At 43.3% G+C, this 22,665-nt stretch overlaps 1 protein-coding gene across 3 annotated transcripts in view; it reads left to right on the forward strand.

Annotated features, from left to right (window-relative positions):
* The window catches only part of LRRC69 (leucine rich repeat containing 69), a 55,652-nt gene that overhangs the window by 11,733 nt on the left and 21,254 nt on the right, over positions 1-22,665 (forward strand). For all 3 annotated transcript variants that reach the window (XM_032805268.2, XM_032805266.2, XM_032805267.2), the window contains exons 4-6: positions 4,182-4,377; positions 6,843-6,914; positions 14,161-14,262. In XM_032805268.2, coding sequence (XP_032661159.1) covers positions 4,182-4,377; positions 6,843-6,914; positions 14,161-14,262 — 370 coding nt within the window. The remainder of the gene's footprint in view (positions 1-4,181; positions 4,378-6,842; positions 6,915-14,160; positions 14,263-22,665) is intronic.

Consider the following 22,665-nt stretch of genomic DNA (forward strand, 5'->3'; position numbering starts at 1 on the left):
TGAAAAGTCCCAGTCTTATTAATCTCTCCTCATATGGAAGCAGTTCCATACCCCTAATAATTTTTGTTGTCCTTTTCTGCACCTTTTCCAAGTCCAGTATGTCTTTTTTGAGATGAGGTGACCACATACGCACGCAGTATTCAAGATGTGGGCGTAGCATGGATTTATATAGAGGCAATATGATGTTTTTGTCTTATCTATCACTTTCTTAACGATTCCCAACATTCTGTTTGCTTTTTTGACTGCCACTGTGCATTGAATGGATGTTTTCAAAGTACTATCCACAGTGACTCCAAGATCTCTTTCTTGAGCGGTAACAGATAATTTAGACCCTGTCATTTTATATATATAGTTGGGATTATGTTTTCCAATCTGCATTAGTTTGCATTTATCAACATTGAATTTCATCTGCCATTTTGTTGCCAGTCACCCAATATTCAGAGATCCTTTTGTAGCTCTTCGCAGTCTGCCTGGGACTTAATAGTCTTGAGAAGTTATGTATCATCTGCAAATTTTGCCACCTCAGTTTACCTCATTTTCCAGATAATTGATTAATATGTTGAATAGGACTAGGCCCAGTACAGACCCCTGGGGGACACCACTATTTACCTCTCCCCATTCTGAAAACTGACCATTTATTCCTAATATAGCTAGATTAGGGATGGAAAATAGTAAACAGTTAAATGGTTAAACGGTAAGCATTAGTCTCACCGGTTAACCACCCTAACTGTTAACTCCAGCTCTGCTGGCTGGCCAGTGGCCAGCCAGCTGGAGTAACTCAAGCCATGATGGCAGGCTGGCTGGAGCAACCCTACCTGGCCAGCGGGAGCAGCTCCAGTCCCAGGTGCGCCGGCCAGCTGGAGTAGCCCCAGCCTCAGCTGTGTCAGCTGGTGGGAACAGCCCTAGCTGCACCGGCTGGCTGGTCAGCAGGAGCAGACCTGACCCTAGCCACTGGTTGGCTCCCACGACTTGTTCATTGACTGCTTCAGGGTGAGCATGTGTGTCTCACGAACACACTAAGCCTTGGTCGACATGACAAATTTATGTTGGTATAACTGCATCGCTCAGGGTGTGGATACTGACATAACTCCTGGTGTAGACAGCACTCTGTTGACAGGAGGGCTTTGTCCTTTGACATAGCTGCTGTCTCTTTGGGAGCTGGAGTACCTAAGCAGATGGGAGAAGCTCTCCCCTCGGCATAGGTAGTGTCTTCACTAAATGCTGCAGTAGTATAGCTGCAGCACTATAAGTGTAGACAAGCCTGTAGTTTATTTAATATGTGTTAGTAATAGAGTGGATATAAAAATAATATATGTTCAGAATTCAGACTGCATTTTCTCCTATGCTGTTAACATCTCTGGTCAATTCCTTTGTTTTTGGAACCTTTAATAAAAGCAAACAGTTTGTGATTAATCACTATATACAGATGGATACTTTAAAAATATACTTAAAACATTTTGGGAAAGATGTGGACAAATGGGAGAAAGTCCAGAGAAGAGCAACAAAAATGATTAAAGGTCTAAAACATGACCTGTGAGGAAAGATTGAAAAAACTGGGTTTGTTTAGTCTGGAGAAGAGAAGACTGAGGGGAGACATAACAGTTTTCAAGTACCTGAAAGGTTGTTACAAGGAGGAGAGTGTTCTCCTTAACTTCTGAGGATAGGACATGAAACATTGGGCTTAAATTACAGCAAGGGTGGTTTAAGTTGGACATTAGGAAAAATTTGGAACTGTCAAGATTTGGAATAAGCATTGGAATAAGTCCCCTCAGAAGGTTGGGGAATCTCTGGCCTGGTCTACACTACTCGTTTAAACCGATTTAACTGCGCACCTGTCCACACTACGAGGCCCTTTATATCGATATAAAGGGCTCTTTAAATCAGTTTCTGTATTCCTCCCCAACGAGAGGAGTAGCGCTAAAATCGGTATTACCATATCGGATTAGGGTTAGTGTGGCCGCAAATTGACGCTTTTGGCCTCCAGGCAGTATCCCACAGTGCACCATTGTGACCGCTCTGGAAAGCCACCTGAACTCGGATGCACTGGCCAGGTAGACAGGAAAAGCCCCGTACTTTTGGAATTACATTCCTGTTTGCCAGCGTGGGAGCTTTGATCACAGGGTGGGGATGCAGGCCCAACCAAAAAGAGCTACACCTGGACCATTACAGGAGATATTGGATCTGATCGCTGTATGGGGAGACAAATCTTGTTCTAATCAGTAGCTCCCGTTAAGAAGACAAATGCCAAAAGCATTTGAAAGAAAATCTCCAGGGAAACAGTGCCCTGCGTGAAAGCGTTAAGTGGATAGAAAGCCAAAATCAAATGGACGTCATGGAGGGAAGGAGGGGGTATAGGTACTCCAGCTATCCACAGTCCCCAAGCAGTCCTATAAAATATTTGCATTCCTTTGGCTGAGTTCCCTCCAGTGCTGGAGGTTCAAACAACTGATTCCGCGTGGTTTGGGTATAGCTCGTCAATTTACTCCCTCCCCGATTCATGTGAGAGAAAGGGAAAGAAATCGTCTTCCTTGCTTTTTTCAATGTCAACCTATGTTACTGAATGCTGGTGTAGACGCATGCTGCAGGCAGTGAAGAGCATGTATCCGCTCCTCTCCCCTCCTGGTGGCAGACGATAAAGATGACTGATATCCATCGTCTAAATCAGCCGTAGTGCTCCTGGGCTTGCTCAGGTGAGGTCGGGCGGGGCAACCTGGGGTAACAAATAGGAATGATTCCCTGGTCATTCCCAGAGATGGGACAGAAACGGCTGGTAACGTCCTCATTCAAGCAATGGGGGCTGAGGTCCATCAGCCTCCTCCCCTTTCCTGTGTAAAGAAAAGATTTTGTACTGCCTGACAGATAGCAGCAGCATGCTGGGCTCTCTCTCCCTGCACCGCTTAATATCCTGCTGGACTAATCAAGCACCGGGAGGCTTGCCTCCCCTCATTTTATCTTCACTAACAAGTCACTGTTTCTTATTGCTGTGATTCTTTATAATTTCATGACACAATTGGGGGGGACACCCTGCAACGGTAGCCCAGGAAGGTTGGGGGAGGAGGGAAGCATGGGCTGGGGTTGTTGCAGGGCACCCCAGAATGGCATGTAGCTCATCATTTCTGGGGGATCTGACTGGAGCAGCTGTGCTCTGTGATAAACTGGTTCGTAGCACAGTTGGGCCCCCCCATATCTAGGCAGACCTGACTCATTTTTAGAAACTATAAAGGAGGATTGAACTTGGGAGTCATTCCCAGTTTTGCCTTTGCGCCCCGGCCGATCTCAGCCACGGGCACCATGATAGCAGCAGACGTACAGACCGACAGATAACCGTCATCTATTGCAATTTACAGGACCGGCAGCAGAATGGTAAGAACGACTGATAACCTCTCTGCTCTCATGCAAAAGCAATGATGCTGCTAGTGGTAGTGCTGGAGTATCGTCTGTTCGGGCAATCCAGTAACCATACGGTGACTGTAAAAAAAAAAAAGCTGAAACGAGCTCCATGGTTGCTGCTATGGCGGTCGCCAGGGCAATCCAGGGAAAAGGCGGCGAAATGATTGTCGCCATTGCTTTCCGGCGGAAAGGAATGACGTGACGACATTTACCCCAGAACCACCGGACAATGATTTTTGCCCATCAGCCACTGGACTCTCAACCCAGAATTTCAAGAGTGGGAGACTAGTTACGGGAAATGGGATTAGCTACGGAATAGCTACCCACAGTGCAACGCTCCGGAAATTGACGCTAGCCTCGGACCATGGACGCGCACCACCGAATTAATGTACTTAGTGTGGCCGCGTGCACTCGACTTTATACAATCTGTTTTATAAAACCAGTTTATGTAAAATCGGAATAATCCCGTAGTGTACACATACCCTTTGTCTTTGGAGATTTTAAAGAGCAGGGCTGGACTAGATGACCTCTCAAGGTCCCTTACAGTCCTATGATTCTGTGATTGTATGAAAACCCTTAACAATTACTCACTAGGGTTAGCCCTTAACAGTTGGCCAGCATAGAGTTCAGTTTATATAAATGTTACTGAATATAAAAGTATATAATAAAAAATAGAAGTAATCCATGTACAGCAAATTCTACAGTAAAAGTTTAAATAAATTGATACATATTGTAGACTATATATTAAACGTACCATGGCTGGACACTGAAATACTTTATTAATTTTGCAGATTAGAAAATCTTGAAAACATGATTTTAAACAATAACCAGCTAGAAAGTATTCCTAAAGAACTATGTTCCTTGCAAAAGCTCTCAGAACTCCATCTATCCCACAATTGTCTCATCACAGTACCTGAAGAGATTGGATACATGACGAATCTCAGAATGCTGTGCCTGTCGAGAAACCGAATAGGAGTGCTCCCTGACGTGAGTAATGTTGTGCTTTCAAAGGTAGTATTTTCTCTTTCAGTGAATATGGATATCTTAAGAAAGCATTTGAATAACACATCTTTAAGGGTGGAATTTTCCAAGTGCCTTAGTGATTTGGATGCACGTGTCCCATTGTAAGTCATTTCAATGGGACTTTTATGACTAAGGCATATTTGATAATCCCACCCTTAGACATATGTTGTTCAAATGCTGTTTTCTTGAGGAATATGGAGATCTCACATTTTATAAAGATTAATAGATTGGTTTTGTTATTACTCAAAATAGGACCAAAACCTCATTGGTTAAATTAGAAAAGTAGGGGTCAAATTTTCAAAGGGCCCCAACTCAGCCTCTCTATCTTTGTGCACCTAGTTTTGGCCTTGCCACTTCTAGGAAACTCAACTATTGAAATGTTCATGCTCAGAGCAGAGGAATTAGATGCTTGGCTACCTTATTTATTCACACATGCCATGCGCATGTACCAATTTAGGTTTCATAAACATCCAGAATTAGACCATTTTTGAAAATTATCCTGTTAATTCTAGAAAATCTGCAAAGAGGGCTGTACTTAGAAACATACTATCTAGTGGCGTGTTTTTCAGTAATGCGGAGCAGTGTGTGGTTGCCCCACTAATCTCATTTGAGAATCAAGAGGAGATACAGGTGTTTAGTGTCCTTGAAATCTCAGGGCACATTTGTCTATAGTGGTCCTGGCTGAATTGATAAGAAAGGGTTTGAAAGTAATTGTATAAAAGAGTGCAATAACATCCCTTACTTCAGGGAATCTCATTACATAAAGTCTGAAGCGATAAAGAACCAGAAGCAACTAATAATGTAAATTCATTGTATTCATTGTTTTGAGATATACGAGGCAGAGACTTAAATAGACAATGTCAGCTGCATGATTCCTCAAAATGATGCATTTAAGAGAATATGTGATAGCTCTGTCACAGCTGGAAAGGATTCTACATACACAGGGGGAATGTGGACACCTCCAGAGTGTGTGTATTATAAAATAGAAACATAAATGTAAATATTGTTCTGTCTCTATGGGTCAAATACATATAACAGCATTTCTCTCAGTCAAGTTGGAAGGCTAGGCTTGCTTTGGTCAAATCTAAAGAAAGGTCTAAAATGGGTTAGCTGTTAAATGTTAAAAATCTAAACTGTGGCTCATTCTAGTCAGCTTCCACAGAAGAAAATAACCGCACATACTGGTTTTCCTCTTAACTCAACCCCCCCCCTTAAAGACCTTTCTTGATTAGCTGATGCTCTAAGCCCCACTGCCTTTTGAAAATTTGGCCCTAAATGCATATCCATTGAGAAATTTCATTTTGCACTTATTGTACTTGTGCTTAGCTTTCATTTGTCATCCTGTCAAGTTAGAAGAAAGATAAAAGACATCTGTCAGTTTAAAATAATCAAACTAAATATGAATTTTTTGCTTAGCATTTTAATTACAAATTGCTGTATTATTTATGTCAGTAAGTGAGTGGTTTGCATCTTAAGTTCTCAGGAATATTGCATATACTAATCCTGCCCATTTCAAGTACATTGTGTTTCTGATTGGAATTGTATGTCCTTTTCTATTAACCCGTGCTCAGCACCAGTGGACAATCAGTATGTGCATCAAGAAGGAGGAAATAAAATTTGGAACATTTAAAGCTTGCATGTGATGGAATTTGCTTTGTCTTGTTACAAAGAACATGAATATTAGATATACATTGCACAATGTTTGTCTTTGATTTCTGTATTCACTTTGCGATCTGTAAAAACCAATCAATAAAATGAATTGAAGATGGCTGCCACAAAAGAAAATGTTAAAAACAGCTGTTAATACCATTGTATCTTAGCAGCTGCTTTCAGCTACTGCTTAAGTTGACATTGAAAACACTTAAAAAATACCAGCATAAACCAAAATCCTGTGCATGTGTTTCCATCTAATGTTCCAACAGATGCAAGCAATTATCTTAAGAAATGAAAATTGAGTTAGATGTTGAGGGCTGGAACCAATAGTAATTTTGAAAGTGAAGGAGCTCTATTTAAAAGGTTTTTTTAATTGGAGATATGAGTCTGAGAAATGTGGATTCACAGGCTGCTCAAGCTCCTTATGTGGTAAACAGGAAAAGCCTTGATGTAGAGAAGATATTGGCATTGTAAATAATTCAGAATGAGGTGTGAGGGAGGATGTGGGGGAGGGAGATAAGAGATCCATGGGGATTGTGAATGATAAATGCAGGCGTTATTTTTGTAATACCAAAAGAATGGATGCCTTCTTCCCTTTTGTAATTTTCAGTTTTCCTCCTATTTTCTCTTTTATCTAGTAGCTCAGTCTCTCTTTGTCAGTACTGTTGCCTTCTGATGCCTGAAACTGCTCTCTCGTCTCATGGGGATTTTAACTTCACATTCACTGTTGTTGATATTTTTCAATTTTTATGACATTGTTTTCACCCTCTATCTAGGGCCTTTGCAAATTGAGAAAACTACGAATTTTAGATGTAGCAGGGAACAAAATTCAGATTTTCCCAATAGCAGTAAGTATTATTTTCTATATGCTATCCTCTAATATGAAATTTCTGCTGCAGATCTATTAAATGAATTATATGGGCAGCCTATGTAACTTGTAGTGATTGATATCATGAGTTTCACAACTCATTGAGTGACAAGAAAAAAATGTGTAGAGTAGTTGCATATAAACCAAACAAAATCCAATTGGATCTAGCAAAGTTATGTCAACCACAGTAGCTGTGTCCTAAACATTCCATATAATAATAGCATTAATATACTTTTAATATTGTTAAATCAAGGAGCCAAAAGTTTCAAATTTAAAAATGTGCCTGGGACTTTCCAGTTGCTAAAGAATTTTTGTTTGTGTCAAAATACAATCACACATTTCACCACAATTTGTAATATTCTGCACGGTATTATGTTAGGAGAAGTTTTACAAAAGGTCATGACTACAGTATTTTTATTTTAATGTTGCGTGTATTTAGTTTCACATCTGGACCAAGTATTCACTTGGAAAGGGGAATAAAGATTAATCTGTAACTACAAAGATGTAGGACAGTCCAAACAAAAATCCCACTCATGTGGTGGGCTTTGTAGATCGTAATTTGTATGTTTTTTTGTGTCTTTTGTCCTCTGAGAATTAAATAATTTGATATACCACTAACCAGTACATAAGCGCTTTCTGCTTCATTGCAATCTTTGGTTTTGGCGTAAAAATCTTTTGTGTGTATTGTGTATGTGTTCTTTTGTGGCTGTTTTGAGTCATGCTCTTCTTTAATAGTTTGGCTTCTAATTCTTCTGGTACTTATGAGATGGTGGGGGAATGAAATCCTATGGTTTCAGCTACTCTAACTTTTCTATGTTTCTTTACATTATTATTGCTATGTCTATAACATACATTATTTGTGAGTGGTGACCTGTTTTCCAGAGGGCATTGGAGAACATCTCCTTCCCACTAGTAGTCAAATTCTCTACATTGTCTACTGAAAATTACCATGTTATATTGAAGTTACTGGAAATAAGGAAATTTTGCAAAAAAAAAAAAATTGGTAGAGGTTTTTTTTAATTAACGTGTAGGTTTGAATGTGCACATGCATTAACATCAATAATCACTTAACAGCACTAATAAATTACTTTATTCTGCTCAGGCAGAAAGCAATTTAGTAGTGCCCTCAGGTGATGATTATCAGAGGACCCATTTACAGCCTGGCATAGTTAGGAAACAGCAGGAAAGTTTATAACAAGAAACAGTGTGTTTTATACAGGACAAACCAAGATGGTTTGAGTTTATAAATTTGGGGCCTGACCCTGCAAACCCTCACATGAATTACTCTGTACTAATGCAGGAAGCACTACTTGTTTTGCAGCCAAGGCCAAAAATAATTTCAAAATTTTCCAAAAAAACAATGCAAAGATGAGGGAGAAAAAGAATGGGGCACTGTAATAAATATGGGCCCTACTGTGGTTGTAGAATACTCCTGTTTCTAAGAATATAGCAGATTTAAATAGTAGTGTGCATTCTGTAACTAGGTGGTCCTTTATGTAACTATGTACATGTTCACTCTGGATGCTTACCTCAGGCTGTATATAACTGTAGCTTAAATCTGTATCACTATAGTCTATTCTTACACATTTAATGCATATTTAGTGTTCAGTTGTGCCTGATAGGCACTGGCCTACCTTTTAGGCTAGGGTGGCACCTACTCCAGAGGAAGTTCCAGGAGGGATTGTACCTTAAGAAGGCAAAATCAGAGCTCCTTGGCAAACAGAAGGGAGTACTCCTACTGTTATGCTCCTTTCAAGGATGCAGCCTACTCCACTCTACATATCTGCCTAGGTTTTGCTGGCCAGTGGTGTTGGGGTAGTTCAGTAATCCCAGTTCCTCTTTACCCTTTGGTGTAGCTTGTACTGTGATGGAACATTCCCTTTGTTTTAGTCAGTTCATGGATTGCAGTTGTGCCTAACTGCTGCACAATGGAGCAAGGAGGATGCTCGCACTCTTCCCCATATTTTGCTAACCTGCAGAGCAGCTGGGAACAGTCTGGCCATTTATCACACCTCTTTGGGTTGATTTTAATAGCAACCCTTTGGTAATCTGAATTTGTGAACATTTAGCAATCTAGCCTATGATCATGGATTTAGTGCTAGTTTTTGCTCTCTAGCTATTCCTCTAGTGCAAGAATCATTTAGCTACTTCAGTATATTTTCCCACAACTATCAGGTAATCTTCAGGGCTGCTGCACATTTTGCTGTTTCTAGAGTCTTGGTAGATCCATCAAAGTTGAATTTTGGCTAAGGAACTTTGAGAAAATAAAGATGGAGCAAAGTGGGGCGGGTTGAATGGAGTAAAAATTCAGGGTGGGGTTCTGTATTGTTAATTCACAATGTAAATGTGATCCTCTTCAGTGAAAAAAATATTATTTTAAGGGAAATTATTTACTGACTATTTAAACTTAATTTTAAGAGTCTGAACAGTTTTGTTCTGGTGACTATATGCAATGATTTTTTTATAAGAGCACTAGGTGCAGAAGGCTCATCTAAGTTAGTTAGCATTTTCAGTACAGTATTCACAGACTAAATTACTTCTGCAACAATCATAGCTCTCCTAGCAATAACAAATAGTGCTCTTCCTCCATTACATGGATACAATTTATGTAACCGAACAAGGAATTCTGATAAAGCTGTAGCGTAAAGATTAGCAGCAAAATTAATCTAGAATATTTCGAAGCCTTTTTGTTTTCTTGTAAACAAAGCAAGTATATATAGGTAGAAATCTTTAGTGTATAAACATTCATCTTTTGCAGCAATATTCATTTCAAAATTTTATGACAAGGTCGTAGGATTCTTTAGCAAAGTTCTTCAGCCACTGTGGGTATACTTTCATAAAGAAATTGAGAGAGCTGTGTCAGAGGAAACAATAAGCCCATACTAGGAACTCTTAAAGAGGAGATGCTCTATATCAGAGGTTCTCACACTTTTTCTTTCTGAGACCCCCCCAACATGCTATAAAAACTCCACAGCCCACCTGTGCCACAGTAACTGGATTTCTGCATATAAAAGCCAGGGCCGGTGTAAGGGGGTATCAAGCAGGGCAGTTGCCTGGGGCCTCTTGCCACAGGGGCCCCTACAAAGCTACATTGCTCAGGCTTCAGCTTCAGCCCCAGGTGGTGGGGCTTAGGGACCTGGGCATCACCCCATGCAGTGGGGCTTTGGCTTTCTACCCTGGGCCCCAGCGAGTCTAATACTGGCTCTGCTTGGAGACCCCCTGAAACCTGCTCAAGGTCCCCTTAGAACTACTGTTCTATACAGGACCGGCGCTAGGATTTTGAGCGCCCTAGGCAGACGGCAATTTCGCTGCCCCCGCGCTGGTCTCGGCTCCGGTGGAGCTGCCGCAGTGGTGCCTGCGGGCAGTCCACCGGAGCCGCCCGAGCAGCCGACCATCCGCAGGCACCACTACGGCAGCTCCACGGGAGCTGCCTGCCGCCCCCCTCCGGCGGCGGCACCGTGGACCAGGGAACCCGGGCTTGCCGCGCTGCGGCGGCGCACCACTGACCCAGGGGTTTAGAGCGCCTCCGCGGCAGCCGGAGGCCCGGGGTTTCCCTGGGCCAGGGATCCCTTGGGCTGCCCGCTGCAGCGGCAGCTCTCTGATCCGGGGCGGGGGGCGCCCTGGGCTGCCGGGCTGGCAGCGGCGCACTGACCCTAGGACTCCCGACCCCGGGGGGGGGGCGCCTGGCTGCCGGCGCGCAGTGGCTGCGCACTGACCCCAGGGTTCCCTGACCTGGGGGCGGGGGGCCCTGGGCTGCCCGCTGCACGGCGGCGGCTCGCTACCCGGGGCGGGGGAAGCCTGGGCTTGCGGCGCAGCGCACTGACCCCAGGGCTCCCTGGACCCGGGGGGGCGCCTGGGCTGCCCAGCTGCGACGGCGCGGCTTCTTGTGACCCCGGGGGGGGGGCGCCCTGGGCTGCCGGGCTGCAGCGCACTGACCCCAGGGGCTCCCTGACCCCGGGGGGAGGAGGCGCTCTGGGCTGCCCGAATGCGGCGGCGGCGCCCTGACCCGGGGGACACCTTGGGCTGCCAGGCTGCGGAGGCGGCGCCCTGACCCGGAGGACACCTTGGGCTGCCGGCTGCAGGCAGCTGCTGCCTCCAGCAGCTCAGCCCCTCCAGCAGCAGCGGCTGCAACCATTTAAAAAAATTTTTGGGGGCGCCACTTTTTGGCGCCCCCAAATCTTGGCGCCCTAGGCAACCGCCTAGTTCGCCTAAATGGTTGCACCGGCCCTGGTTCTTTATAACCTGAATCACGATGGTTTGCTAGGCTCTTTGGGACCATGTGTGATCAGAGTATACAGGTTTATTTTAACAGTCATACAGATGAGCTGTTCTTGTTTTCTCATGCCAGATTGAAATTTGAATGGCTCTAAAATCGCGAAGAAAGACAGAACTGTTTCAGCTATGCTTGTTAGAGTTCTATCCCTGTAATTCCAGAACGATTCCTATTACATCACGTGATATGAGATCAGACTTGGTGATGTATGTGTTCTGGTAGTTTAATTCTAATACAGCAAAATAAGATAGTAGAATAGCTTTATTTAAATGGTCTAGTAATAAATATTAATGGAGCAAGTGGGGAAAAAAGGTAAAATAGTAAGTATCTAATGATTGAAATGTTGATGAATTCCAGCAGTTTTGGGGGAAATCTTCCCCTTTTTTCATTACCCATGTTCAATCTATCTCTATCTCTATATCAAAATGCAATGCAAGAGATAGATCTGTTTTCTGTGTAGCAGAACAGAAACCTGTCAGCTTTTTGTTTTCTATGTAAGAAAACCAAGACAAAACTGGAGAAAGTTCCTTTTTCCCCCATTGGGAGAAATGTTGAATCTTTTCTCTTCTATAAGTTTATTTCTCTCCAAATCCCATTAAAAGAGTTTTTGCCCAGAAATAGTTTTGGCCAAGAGAGAGATTATTTAGCTTTCCTCTAGGTTTACTTGGTGAGCCATAATTCTCATGCCAGTGTACACAGTGTTTATAATGTAGGACGTCTACAAATTTCCATACTACTTTAACTTTTCTAATTCTCTTTTATACAGCAAGATAGTTCCAAAAGGGTTTATTTTCCAAAATCTTCTAAGTATTTTCATAATTTTGTTCATGTTTTCATCAATGTCCTTTTCTGGATTTTTGTTCAATAGTCACTGGAATAGAACTTAATTTTTCAGATTTGTAGGACATTTCTTCTAAAGTTTCTCTGACAATGATTATTGATTTTCATGAAATACCTAAACTAGTGGTTCTGAAACTTTAGCAATCCCAGGACCCCCATTTTGATTTAAAATTTTTTTAAGACCTCCCCAAATCCCACACTCAGCCTCAGGCCCCGCCTCCACTCTACTCCTTCTCCCAAGGCCCCACCACACCTCTTCCTGCCCCTGCTCCACTCCTGCCCTGCCTCTTTCTGCCCCCTCCCCTGATCGCGCCCCATCCCCACTCCTTCCCCTCCCTCCCAGTGCCTCCTGCACACTGCTGAACAGCTGTTCCATGGCATGCAGGAGGCACTGGGAGGGAAGAGTTGATCAGCGGAGCCCACGGACCCCAGTTTGAGAAACACTGACCTAAACCATTTCAACACCACTTTAGGTAGCTGGGTTTTTAGTAAGCTTTCTTTGTCCTGGAATATCTACAAACTGTCCCAAATCAACACCCTTTGCAGACAACTTGTTCTTAAATGCCTGTACTTTAGGCTTGGCAGAATTTTTTTTTCTTTAAAAAATTAATGGATGATATTGATTATGATCAATTTCAATTTGCACAGTTGCAGGAAAATAGGGGGTTCAGACATTTATCTAACAATACACATTGAGATAAAAAAGTTAAAGGCTTTATTAACTGTTAAAACAAATTATCAACACCACATAACAAAATATACCAAGTAAATATCTTTAAATCAGCAAATTATATCTGTTTTGACTATTCATTAGCTAGATCATTTGTAACAAGCCTTATTCAAAATAAGGTTTGCCCTGAAATAAGGCTTTACATTTTTCTTAAAATAAAGTCATTACTCTTAGAAAAGGAAACAAGAATGAGTACCACTGATCTTATAATAGACTTTCAGCTGCTCTATTAAATTGTCCTTGAAGCTGTTAACTGAGGGAACAGGTTGTTATGTTCATTATTCCAGTGTGCCTATTATACTTTCCAACTATGATTCAAGAAAAGTATTTGTGTACCTGCTGTTCTATTTTACTAGACAAAATGAATTAGAGAGATAAGAGCAGTACGATTTTTTTTTTAAAATATAAGATTAGCAGATCATTCCATTTTTGTTGGTGAGGGAGCCAGAAACAGAATCTTTAGTTTTATGTGTTTTCTTTATACACAGTGAGTTAAATCATGTCGTGTTTTTGTTGACCTCCATGCATTTTTCCACAGCACTGTATATACTTCAGAAAAAAAGAATTTGTTAGGCATACCATAAAACAAGTGAACAGTGAACTTAAGTTTCCGTGTTTGTTTAAGCCTATTTTACTTAGGCTTTCTTAGAATCCTAGATCACTTCTGAATAGTATATATGAAAGTGATTTGTCTAGTCTCATTTCATTTTTTTAACTTATTTATTTATTTAGAATTTTTTAACAGATTTATAAATTCTTGCATATAAATAAATATCAGAGCCCAAACAATAATCATTACAATAGCAAACTTTTCCTTAGAGAAACTTTATACAGATCTCTCTATTTAACCGAGAGTTACTTTATTATAGAATGAACATCTTTACACTGTACGTGACTTCAGTCACATTCCAAGCAAAGGGCCTTTCACTTCCCTCCTTACCTTGAGAGGGTATTCCATTGGGGCTGTTGAGTTGGATACAAAAGCATCAGAATTAAATGCATGTGGATAAAATCATTCCTATTTAACAACAGAGGACAGGTTTTTTAATCATTATTTTAATAATTTCCACTGCGTTAGATCTTAAATGCAGAGATTTTGATAATCTGTAACTATCATGTGACTTAAATAATACTCTAGGCACAAGACCTCTCTTGTAAAACAACCAGTCTTCTTTGATTTACATTTTTATACTATTTATTAGCAAGAATAATGGAATATGTTCTCCACTTATATCTTGTAAGTTTTTTCCAGCAGATGAGTATATTTCCTGCATTCTATACATTCATATTTGTTACATTTGTTTTTCTTGTTTAAATAAAAATAGCATTTGAAATTTTTGTTACCTTTTCTTACATAATTATACTATTTATTTATTCAAATAGATGGAGGACCTTATGCTGAGGGAACTTTACTGTGAAGATAATCCATTGCTCCAGAAACAGCCTGTTTCTGCCATACAAGAGGAAGAAGTTTGGTCTCTTAAGGTGAGCAATGAGAGACTTCAACTAATACCTTCATAATTTTAAAAATTCAAGATTTAAAATAAAAATAAAGATTGAATAGTATTCTTGTCAATCCAACAATTCTAAACAGTTTCTGAATCTCCATTCAGGTTATTCCTTCATGAACTACATGGTTTGGTCATATTTTCTTTTGCCTATAATATTTTTTGATCATAGCTGATTATAACCATTGTACTGAAGAATGTAGGAGAGGTGGAGGTGAAAAGTTTGAAGGGAGAACAGAAGAGGGCATCAGCATTTACTTAGCAACCTTCCATTTACGTTTTCTTATTGCTATAAAACGAAATTCTGCGCTGACTAAGGGTTTTATGACAACAGCCTGGGAATGGCAGTTTAGGCAGTAACAGTAGATCGTAATAATCCCTTCTGACCTTAAAAATCTATGAATCTGTAAAGGATCTACTTCCAGTTTGCCGTTATATGATCCTTGATTACTTGACTCAAATGCAGGCCAGATACTGAGCTTTAATCCATATCAGGTCCAACTCACTCTGTGACTGCATCATTCATCTTTTTGTGTCAGCTTATTTTTTTCTTTGGAATTGTAAGGCTGCTCAAGGATGTTAAATGATAATATTGCAGCTGCTAATTCCAGCTGTTACCCAGATTCCGTTCACTTCTCTCGGAAGAAAACTTGGCTGTAGTGGTTCACGTGTTCATCATCTCAGATAAAAAAATTTTAAGTACCTAACCTGTTTGCAAAAGTGACTTAGGCATCATTCATTTTAATTGAAAATGGGAATTAAGTTCCTCAGTCACATAGGCACTTATGAACATTTTACCGATCCAGGCAAAAGTGCTGTAATTCTTTCTCAACCTGGACATGAGCGACAAAAGTTGCAGCTAGTACACAATTTGGTGGCTCATCTCTGAAGTTTTTTGTTACTAGCATTCTTCAGGAAATCACTCTTCATTTTACTACCACTGTTGCAGTTTCACCACTATTAACTGGTATAAACAATCTGCGGGCATCTTTTGTCACTCATTTCTACCTGTTCTGAGGTGCACTGGACGTAGTGCAAAGGGATGAGATTTCATAGAAAATGCTGGTGTAGATGCAGCCAAAGATCCAGTGCTCCATAACCTGTCATGGCATCCTCTGCAGTAATGTATAAAATCCTCAGTAGGCTAGACCTATGTTAACTCAGACTGCTTCTTGGTCAGGAGCCCTACACTGTAGCTACCCCTCACTAATTATCAGAACATTGATACAGATTTGAGAAAATAGAAGGCAAAGCCTTCTTAACCTCAGGCCTAAGACTGTAGGACACCCACTTGAAGGAGATCACTGCAAGGCACATCTCTTTGCAATATAACCCTCTAAAACCAGGACAATATAAAAGTTTGTGATGTACACAAAACAAGCAGCTCAATATTAAGCGGAACAAAGAGATGACATGATGCTCATGGGAGGAAACTTGATAACATCTACATTAAGTTGGAGTGCTTATTGCTCCAGGCAGCTCTTAACTGTATTTTTAATACTTCTTTGGTGCTTAGATAAGGCAGTGCTAAGCAGCTTATGAATGCTGGTAAATAACCCTGAGTCAGCTTCAATGTGTTGGTACTAAATCTAAATCAAAGAGATGTTTGCTGTGACAAATATCTTCTTGTTTTAAAATGCTATTTGCAAAATCAGTTTAAAATACAAGAACATATTACAATAATTTTAATGAATTGTCAGTCTTTTTTGTTCTCAAGGATGGGGGAGGTTCTTACTTGGCATGCACTCCAGAAAACTCCCATTGATATCAGTGAGAATTTTGCTTTAGTAAGAAATGAATGAACGCAGAGCCAAGATCTTGAGATTTGGCTCCAGTGGCACCTTTTACACAGTCAGGAGTTTTGTTTTGGATGAAAGCACAATATATTCAAGACTAAAGCAAGTATATGATTTACATTCATACTCTTCTTGTAGGTAAGATAAGATTAATTAGTTTTTACCTTCAACAAGAGCAGGTTCTTTGTGGTGGAACCAGTTAATAGAACTATAGAGTTCTTTGTGTCACTGAGCAGTCAATTCTGCATATTTGTCAATTTATTGATTTAATTTCTATCTACTTACAGTATGTAAAAGTTAATAATTTACTGTTTTCTCATGCAAACTGTGGTGGACCTGAGGTTTTTATGTAATAATTAGGGCTGTCGAGTAATCACAGTTAACTCATGAGATTAACTCAAAAAAATTAATTGTGATTAAAAAAATTAATCACACTGTTAAACAATAGAATACCAGCTGAAATTTATTAAATATTTTGGATGTTTTTCTACATTTTCATATATGTTGTATTCTGTGTTGTAACTGAAATCAAAGTGTATATTTTTTTATTATAAATATTTACACTGTAAAATGATAAATAAAAAAAATAGTATTTTTCAAATCACCTCATACAAGTACTGTAGTGCAATCTCTGTTGTGAAAATGCAACTTACAAATGTAGGTTTCTTTTTATTATATAACTGCACTCGAAAACAAAACAGTGTAAAACTTCAGAGCCTACAAGTCCACCCAGTCCTACTTCTTTGTCACCCAATCACTAGGAGACAAACAAGTTTGTTTACTTTTACGGCAGATAGTGCTGCCCTCTTCTTATTTACAATGTCACCAGAAAGTGAGAACGGGCACTTGCTTGGCACTTTTGTAGTCGGCATTGCAAGTTATTTACATGCCAGATATGCTAAACAGAAGTCTTAAAAGAGCAACACTCTGATGCGGCAACTACAGAACCTGAACCACCGAAAAGAAAAACAACCTTCTGCTGGTGGCATATGACTCAGGTAATCAAAAAGGAATATGCATCAGTCCGTACTGCTTTGGATTGTTATCAAGCAGAACCCGTCATCAGCATGGATCCATGTCCCCTGGAATGGTGGTTGAAGCATGAAGGGACATATGAATCTTTAGTGCATCTGGCTGTAGAGATATTAAAGAGGGTACTAACAGTGACCCCCCCAGTTTCATCAAGTGCAGAGGTCTTTGAGTTCTTCTATTGGGGCTTGTGGGCTCCTGTTTGCAGAAAACACTGATTGTATCTGTCCTGTGAAAGATACGGTATTACTATGTAAAACTTACAAACAAGTTAATTGACTTTGTTCTTGAAGTAAACACTGTGCTAGCCTTAAGCTGTAATTGATACAATTTAAACAAACAGACTCCCACCCTCTGTGATTACAGGGCCAGGAATCTCATCGGAATTAACACACACCCCAAAAGTGGTGGAGGTAGTAAGTTAAAATATGGTTAAGATATGGAATGTATGTTGATGAATGTTTGATATACGTGAATGGTTAGGGAGGTACCAGCCTGGAAAGGATCCATCGGCCGAAGAATGTGTCAAGTGGACCACCAGACAACCCCCGGAGGGTAAACTGGGATCCACCCCAAACTCCTGGAAGGAATGTGCCACTTTAGACAGTGTGGAGGCACTAGGAATGTGCCATCTGCTAATTGAGCCAACAACAGCAGGATGAAATGGTTCCCATAGACTAACATAGGAATTAATTTCTATTAAAATGGACTCTAAAAACTGAGGACTTTGAGTCCCTGGTTCTGCTGCCAACCTCCAGGAGCATCAGGTGCATCTGACACAGACTCGGCTTCATCCTCATGACCAAGATACCTGGCAAGTAACTTGGCATGAGCAACTTCTAGGCTGGTAACTAGAACACCTATACAGAACCTGAATGAATGATTGTGTGAATGAACATATGTGTGTGTGTGTGTGTATAAGGAATAAGTAGTGATAGGAATAAGTAGTAAAACAACGTTGTTTGCTTTTATCTTTTGCCTTATTATTATATTTACAATAAATGTGGCATCTTTGCCTTATCCCTCTTAATAAGATCCTGCTGGTTTTTATTATATTGGTATAAACATTGGGCATATAAATATTTTGCGATGCCCGCTACACATAGTGCCATGCGAATGCCTGTTCTCACTTTCAGGTAACTTGTAAACAAGAAGTGGGCAGCATTATCTCCTCAGACGTAAACAACTTGTTTGTCTGAGCAATGGCTGAACAAGAAGTAGGACTGAGTGGACTTGCAGCCTCTAAAGTTTTACATTGTTTTATTCTGAATGCAGGTTTTTTAGACATAATTCTATATTCATAAGTTCAAATTTTATCAATAATGGATTGCCTACAGTACTTTATTAGGTGAACTGAAAAATACTTTTTTTTGTTTTTATAGTGCAAATTTGTATAAAATAATAAGTTAGCACTGTATACTTGTATTCTGTGTTGTAATTGAATGAATATTTGTTCTTCGAGGCTTGCTCATATCCATTCCAGTTAGTGTGCGCGCGCCGGCGTGCACGTTCATCGGAAGATTTTAACCCTAGCAACACTCGGTGGGTTGGCTGGGCACTCCCTGGAGTGTGCCGCTATGGCGCGGATATATACCCTGCCGACCCAGCCACCCTTCAGTTCCTTCTTACGCCCGTGTCGGTCGTTGGAACAGTGGAGCGCGGCTTAGCTGACTCCACTTCCTAGCTACTCGTAGTTCTTGTGTATATAATTATATAGTTAATCCTTTTATATGTATTATATTTATATACTTATACAGTTTTCTTTACTAGCATAGTTAGTTTAGTAATAGTTAGCGGGGTTCGGGGAGTAGCCCTTCCCCGCACCCGGTGCCGGAGCCCATGCCGGCCTCCGGTTTTTAAACGGTGTTCGTCCTGCTACAAACCGATGCCGAAGGAGATCGCACGATCCTGTTTGAGGTGCCTCGGGGAATTCGCCGGACCCACCGCACTGCCAGGCCTCTCGACACCAACCATCGCCGGCAGAAGTCGACTGGCACCGCTCCCTCTCTCCGAGATTGAGAAAGCCCATGACTCCTCCTGCCAGTGCCTGACAGCTCCCGGCACGCGCCGTGGTTGAGCTCCTGATCTGCTGCTTCCGTGCCAACTGCACACAGCTGAGAGCTCATCTTAGTCGGATCGCCCGGCACCGACACCTGCAGAGGCACCGACGATGTCGCACCGTCGATCCGGGTCCCATGGGGCCGTCGAATTCAGTGCCTGACAGCTCCCCAGCACGCGCTGTGGTGAGCTTCCTGCTCCCTGCTGCTTCTGTGCCAACTGCACCACAGCCAGAGAGCTCGTCTAAGTCAGATCGCCCAGCACCAACACCTGCCGAGGCACCGACGATGTCGGCACCGTCGATCCCGGTCCCACAAGGGCCGTCGACTCCAGTGCCTGACTGCTCCCAGGCACGTGCCGCGGTTGAGGTTCCTGCTCCTGCTGCTTCCGTCGGATCGCCGGCACCGACACCTGCCGAGGCACTGACGACGTCAGCTCCGTCGATCCCAGTCCCACGAGGGCCGTCGAATCCGGTGCCTGACAGCTCCCCGGTATGCACTGTGGTTGAGCTTACTGTTCCCTCCACGCCAGAGACATTCCCAACGGCAAGGGATCTCATTGCCATGACAGAGTGGATGCTGCCTGAACCCCCGGCACCGCCGGTGCGGGTAATACAGTCTCTTGGCAAGCCTCCCTTGATACGACTATCCTCTGTCGGCACAGCAGAGTGGCACCGTTCATGATCACGGTCCTGCAGACGCGCCAGGTCCCGTCGGCACTCCTGCTCCCGACGCCACTTGCAGTCCCGATGCTGTTCTCCTCGTTACCGGTTGCACTCGCTGCACCGGTCAGTGTCCCATTCACCGACCCGCTAATCTCGTCACCGTTCTGGCTCCCGGCACCGCTACAGGCACCGTGACTCCCGTAGCCACTCCCGACCTCGAGATCTCGGTCGACCTCCCGGCACTGCTCTGGTCGCAGGTCCGGATCTTGTTCCAGGTACCAGTATGCCTTCTGGTACCAGTCCCCGGTGCCGAGTTGGGCAAGGTCCAGTAGAGTCAGAGACTCTGCCCATGATTTTTCAGCACCTCCATGGCCATCCGGACACACATCAGTGTCTTCCCATGCGGACAGCTCTTATGCTCAGGACCGCGATTCTGATGTGCCCACCAACAACCTGAGAGCTCATCAGGACCTCCTAAGGAGGATAGCACTCAATGTGGACCTCCAGGTGCAGGAGGTCCCAGAGGTAGGGGACCCGGTAGTGGACATTCTATTGGTGGTTGCCCCACTAGAGGGCCCTACCCGTTTATTCGGACCATCCAGGTGAATGCCAATACTCTGTGGAGGGTACAACTACTTGTATGTCCGTCCTCCTCCCTGCTCCCTAGTCATTCAGTCCGTTAAGGAAAGGGAATGGCATGGCCAGCGGGCGCCAGCCCCGAAATCGAAGGAGGCTAAGCGAATGACCCTATTCAGCCACAAGGTGTACTCTGCAGGGGCCTTATAGCTCTGTTGGCAAATCAACAAGCCTCGCATATTCCCTATAATTATAACACCTGGGTGACGGTGGATAAGTTTATGGAGCTTCTCCATCAAGACTCCCGCCAAGAGTTCACTGCCGTCTTGGAGGAAGGGAAAAAGGTGGCCAGAGCTTCCCTCCAGGCCTCGTTACCGTGAGGAGCATCTCATGGCTTCAGGTTTCAAACCTCCAGCTGGAGTGGCAGTATACCATTCACGACTTACCATTTGATGGTAAAGGCCTCTTTGCGACGAAGTCAACCCCAGGCTGCAAAGCCTGAGGGACAACAGGGTCCTAATGCGCTCTCTCGGCGTGCATACGCCGACGACGTAACGCAGGCCTTTCCATCCCCAATCACACTGCCGTACTCTGTGCCTAGCCATAGACAGGACTTTGGCAGACGGCGTGGCCGAGGTGGTCGCAGACGACCGTCAGGACCCCTAGAGGGCCAAGATCGAGGTCCCTCGCAATCACCACCGGGACCAAAGACGAACTTTCTAAGGTGCGCCCAAGGGCGACGTATCAGTTACAGGTGGGATCCACCCCTACTTCCTCTTGGCGTGGTCCCAGTTAACTTCAGTTCACTGGTTCCTACACATGGTGGAGTATGGGTACCACCTCCAATTTGTTCCAACCCTGTCCCTCTTCAGGGACTCCTCTCAAGTGCAATTCCTCTTACAAGAGATGCAGACGCCGATGGACGAAAGGGGCAAGGGGTTTTACTCCCGTTATTCCCTAATCCCCAACTCGTACGGAGGTCTCAGACCTATCCTAGACCTATGAGGACTCAACCAGTTTATGATAAGGTTGAAGTTCTGTGTGGTATCCCTGGGAACCATTATCCTGTCCTTGGATCCTGGGGACTGGTATGCCGCCCTCAAAATGAAGGACGCGTACTTTCATATCGCCATCTTCCCCCCGCACAGGAGGTACCTCCGCTTTCTAGCCAACCGTCGGTACTTCCAGTTTATGGTCCTGCTGTTTGGCCTTTCTGCAGCCCCACGGGCATTAACCAAGTGTATGGCCGTAGTCGCCACCCACCTCTGCCGACGTCGGATATGCATTTTCCGTATCTGGACGACTGGCTTATCCGAGGAGACTCCGAGACACAAGTCACTCAGCATGTGGGCATCATCGAGGACCTATTCACACGTCTAGGCCTGATGATCACTATGGAAACATCCACTCTGGTTCCCACACAGAGATTAGACTTCCTAGGAGCTATCCTGGACTCCGACCTAGCCAGAGCCTGCTTACCACAGCTGCGGTTTCAGGCAATGGCACCAATCATTTGAGATCTGCAGACTTTCCCAATGACCTCGGCTCGCACTTGTCTCGGTCTCCTGGGTCCCATGGCTGCCTGCAAGTTTGTAACCAAACACGCCAAGCTCCACCTCTGTCCCCTTCAAGTTTGGCTCAAATCGGCGTACCGCCTGGACAGGGACCCAATGGTCACAATAGTCATCGTTCCCTCGAGCACCCTAGGCTCCCTAGAATGGTGGCTAACTCCCTCCCTGGTGTGGACAGGGATGCCATTCCATCTGCCCCAGCCCTCACTGTCCCTGACGATGGACGCGTCATCTCTCGGCTGGGGTGCTCACCTCGGTCACCTTCGAGCTTAAGGCATTTGGTCTTCTCTGGAGCTGGCATTCTACATCAATGTCCAAAAATGAGAGCAGTCTGCCTGGCGTGCCAGGGGTTCCAGCAGCAGCTGCGAGGCCGTGGTGTCTCAGTGTTTACAGCCAACACAATGGCCATGTGCTACATAAACAACCAGGGAGGGACATGGTCCTCCTCCTTTTGTCAGGAGGCCATCCATCTCTGGGACTTTTGCATAGCCACTCGATAAATCTGGTGGCGTCCTTTCTCTCAGGCGTTCGGAACGCCTTGGTGCTTCGACTCAGCAGGTCTTTCCTGTCTCGCGAGTGGTTGCTCTGCCTGATGTGATGCATTCTGTTGCCAGAAGTGGGGATTTTCCCCCACATATAGACCTGTTCGCTTACCGCGAGAACAGAAAATGTCCGAGATTCTGTTC

This window comes from Chelonoidis abingdonii, chromosome 2 (genome assembly GCF_003597395.2).
Source record: "Chelonoidis abingdonii isolate Lonesome George chromosome 2, CheloAbing_2.0, whole genome shotgun sequence".
NCBI lineage: Eukaryota > Metazoa > Chordata > Testudines > Testudinidae > Chelonoidis > Chelonoidis abingdonii.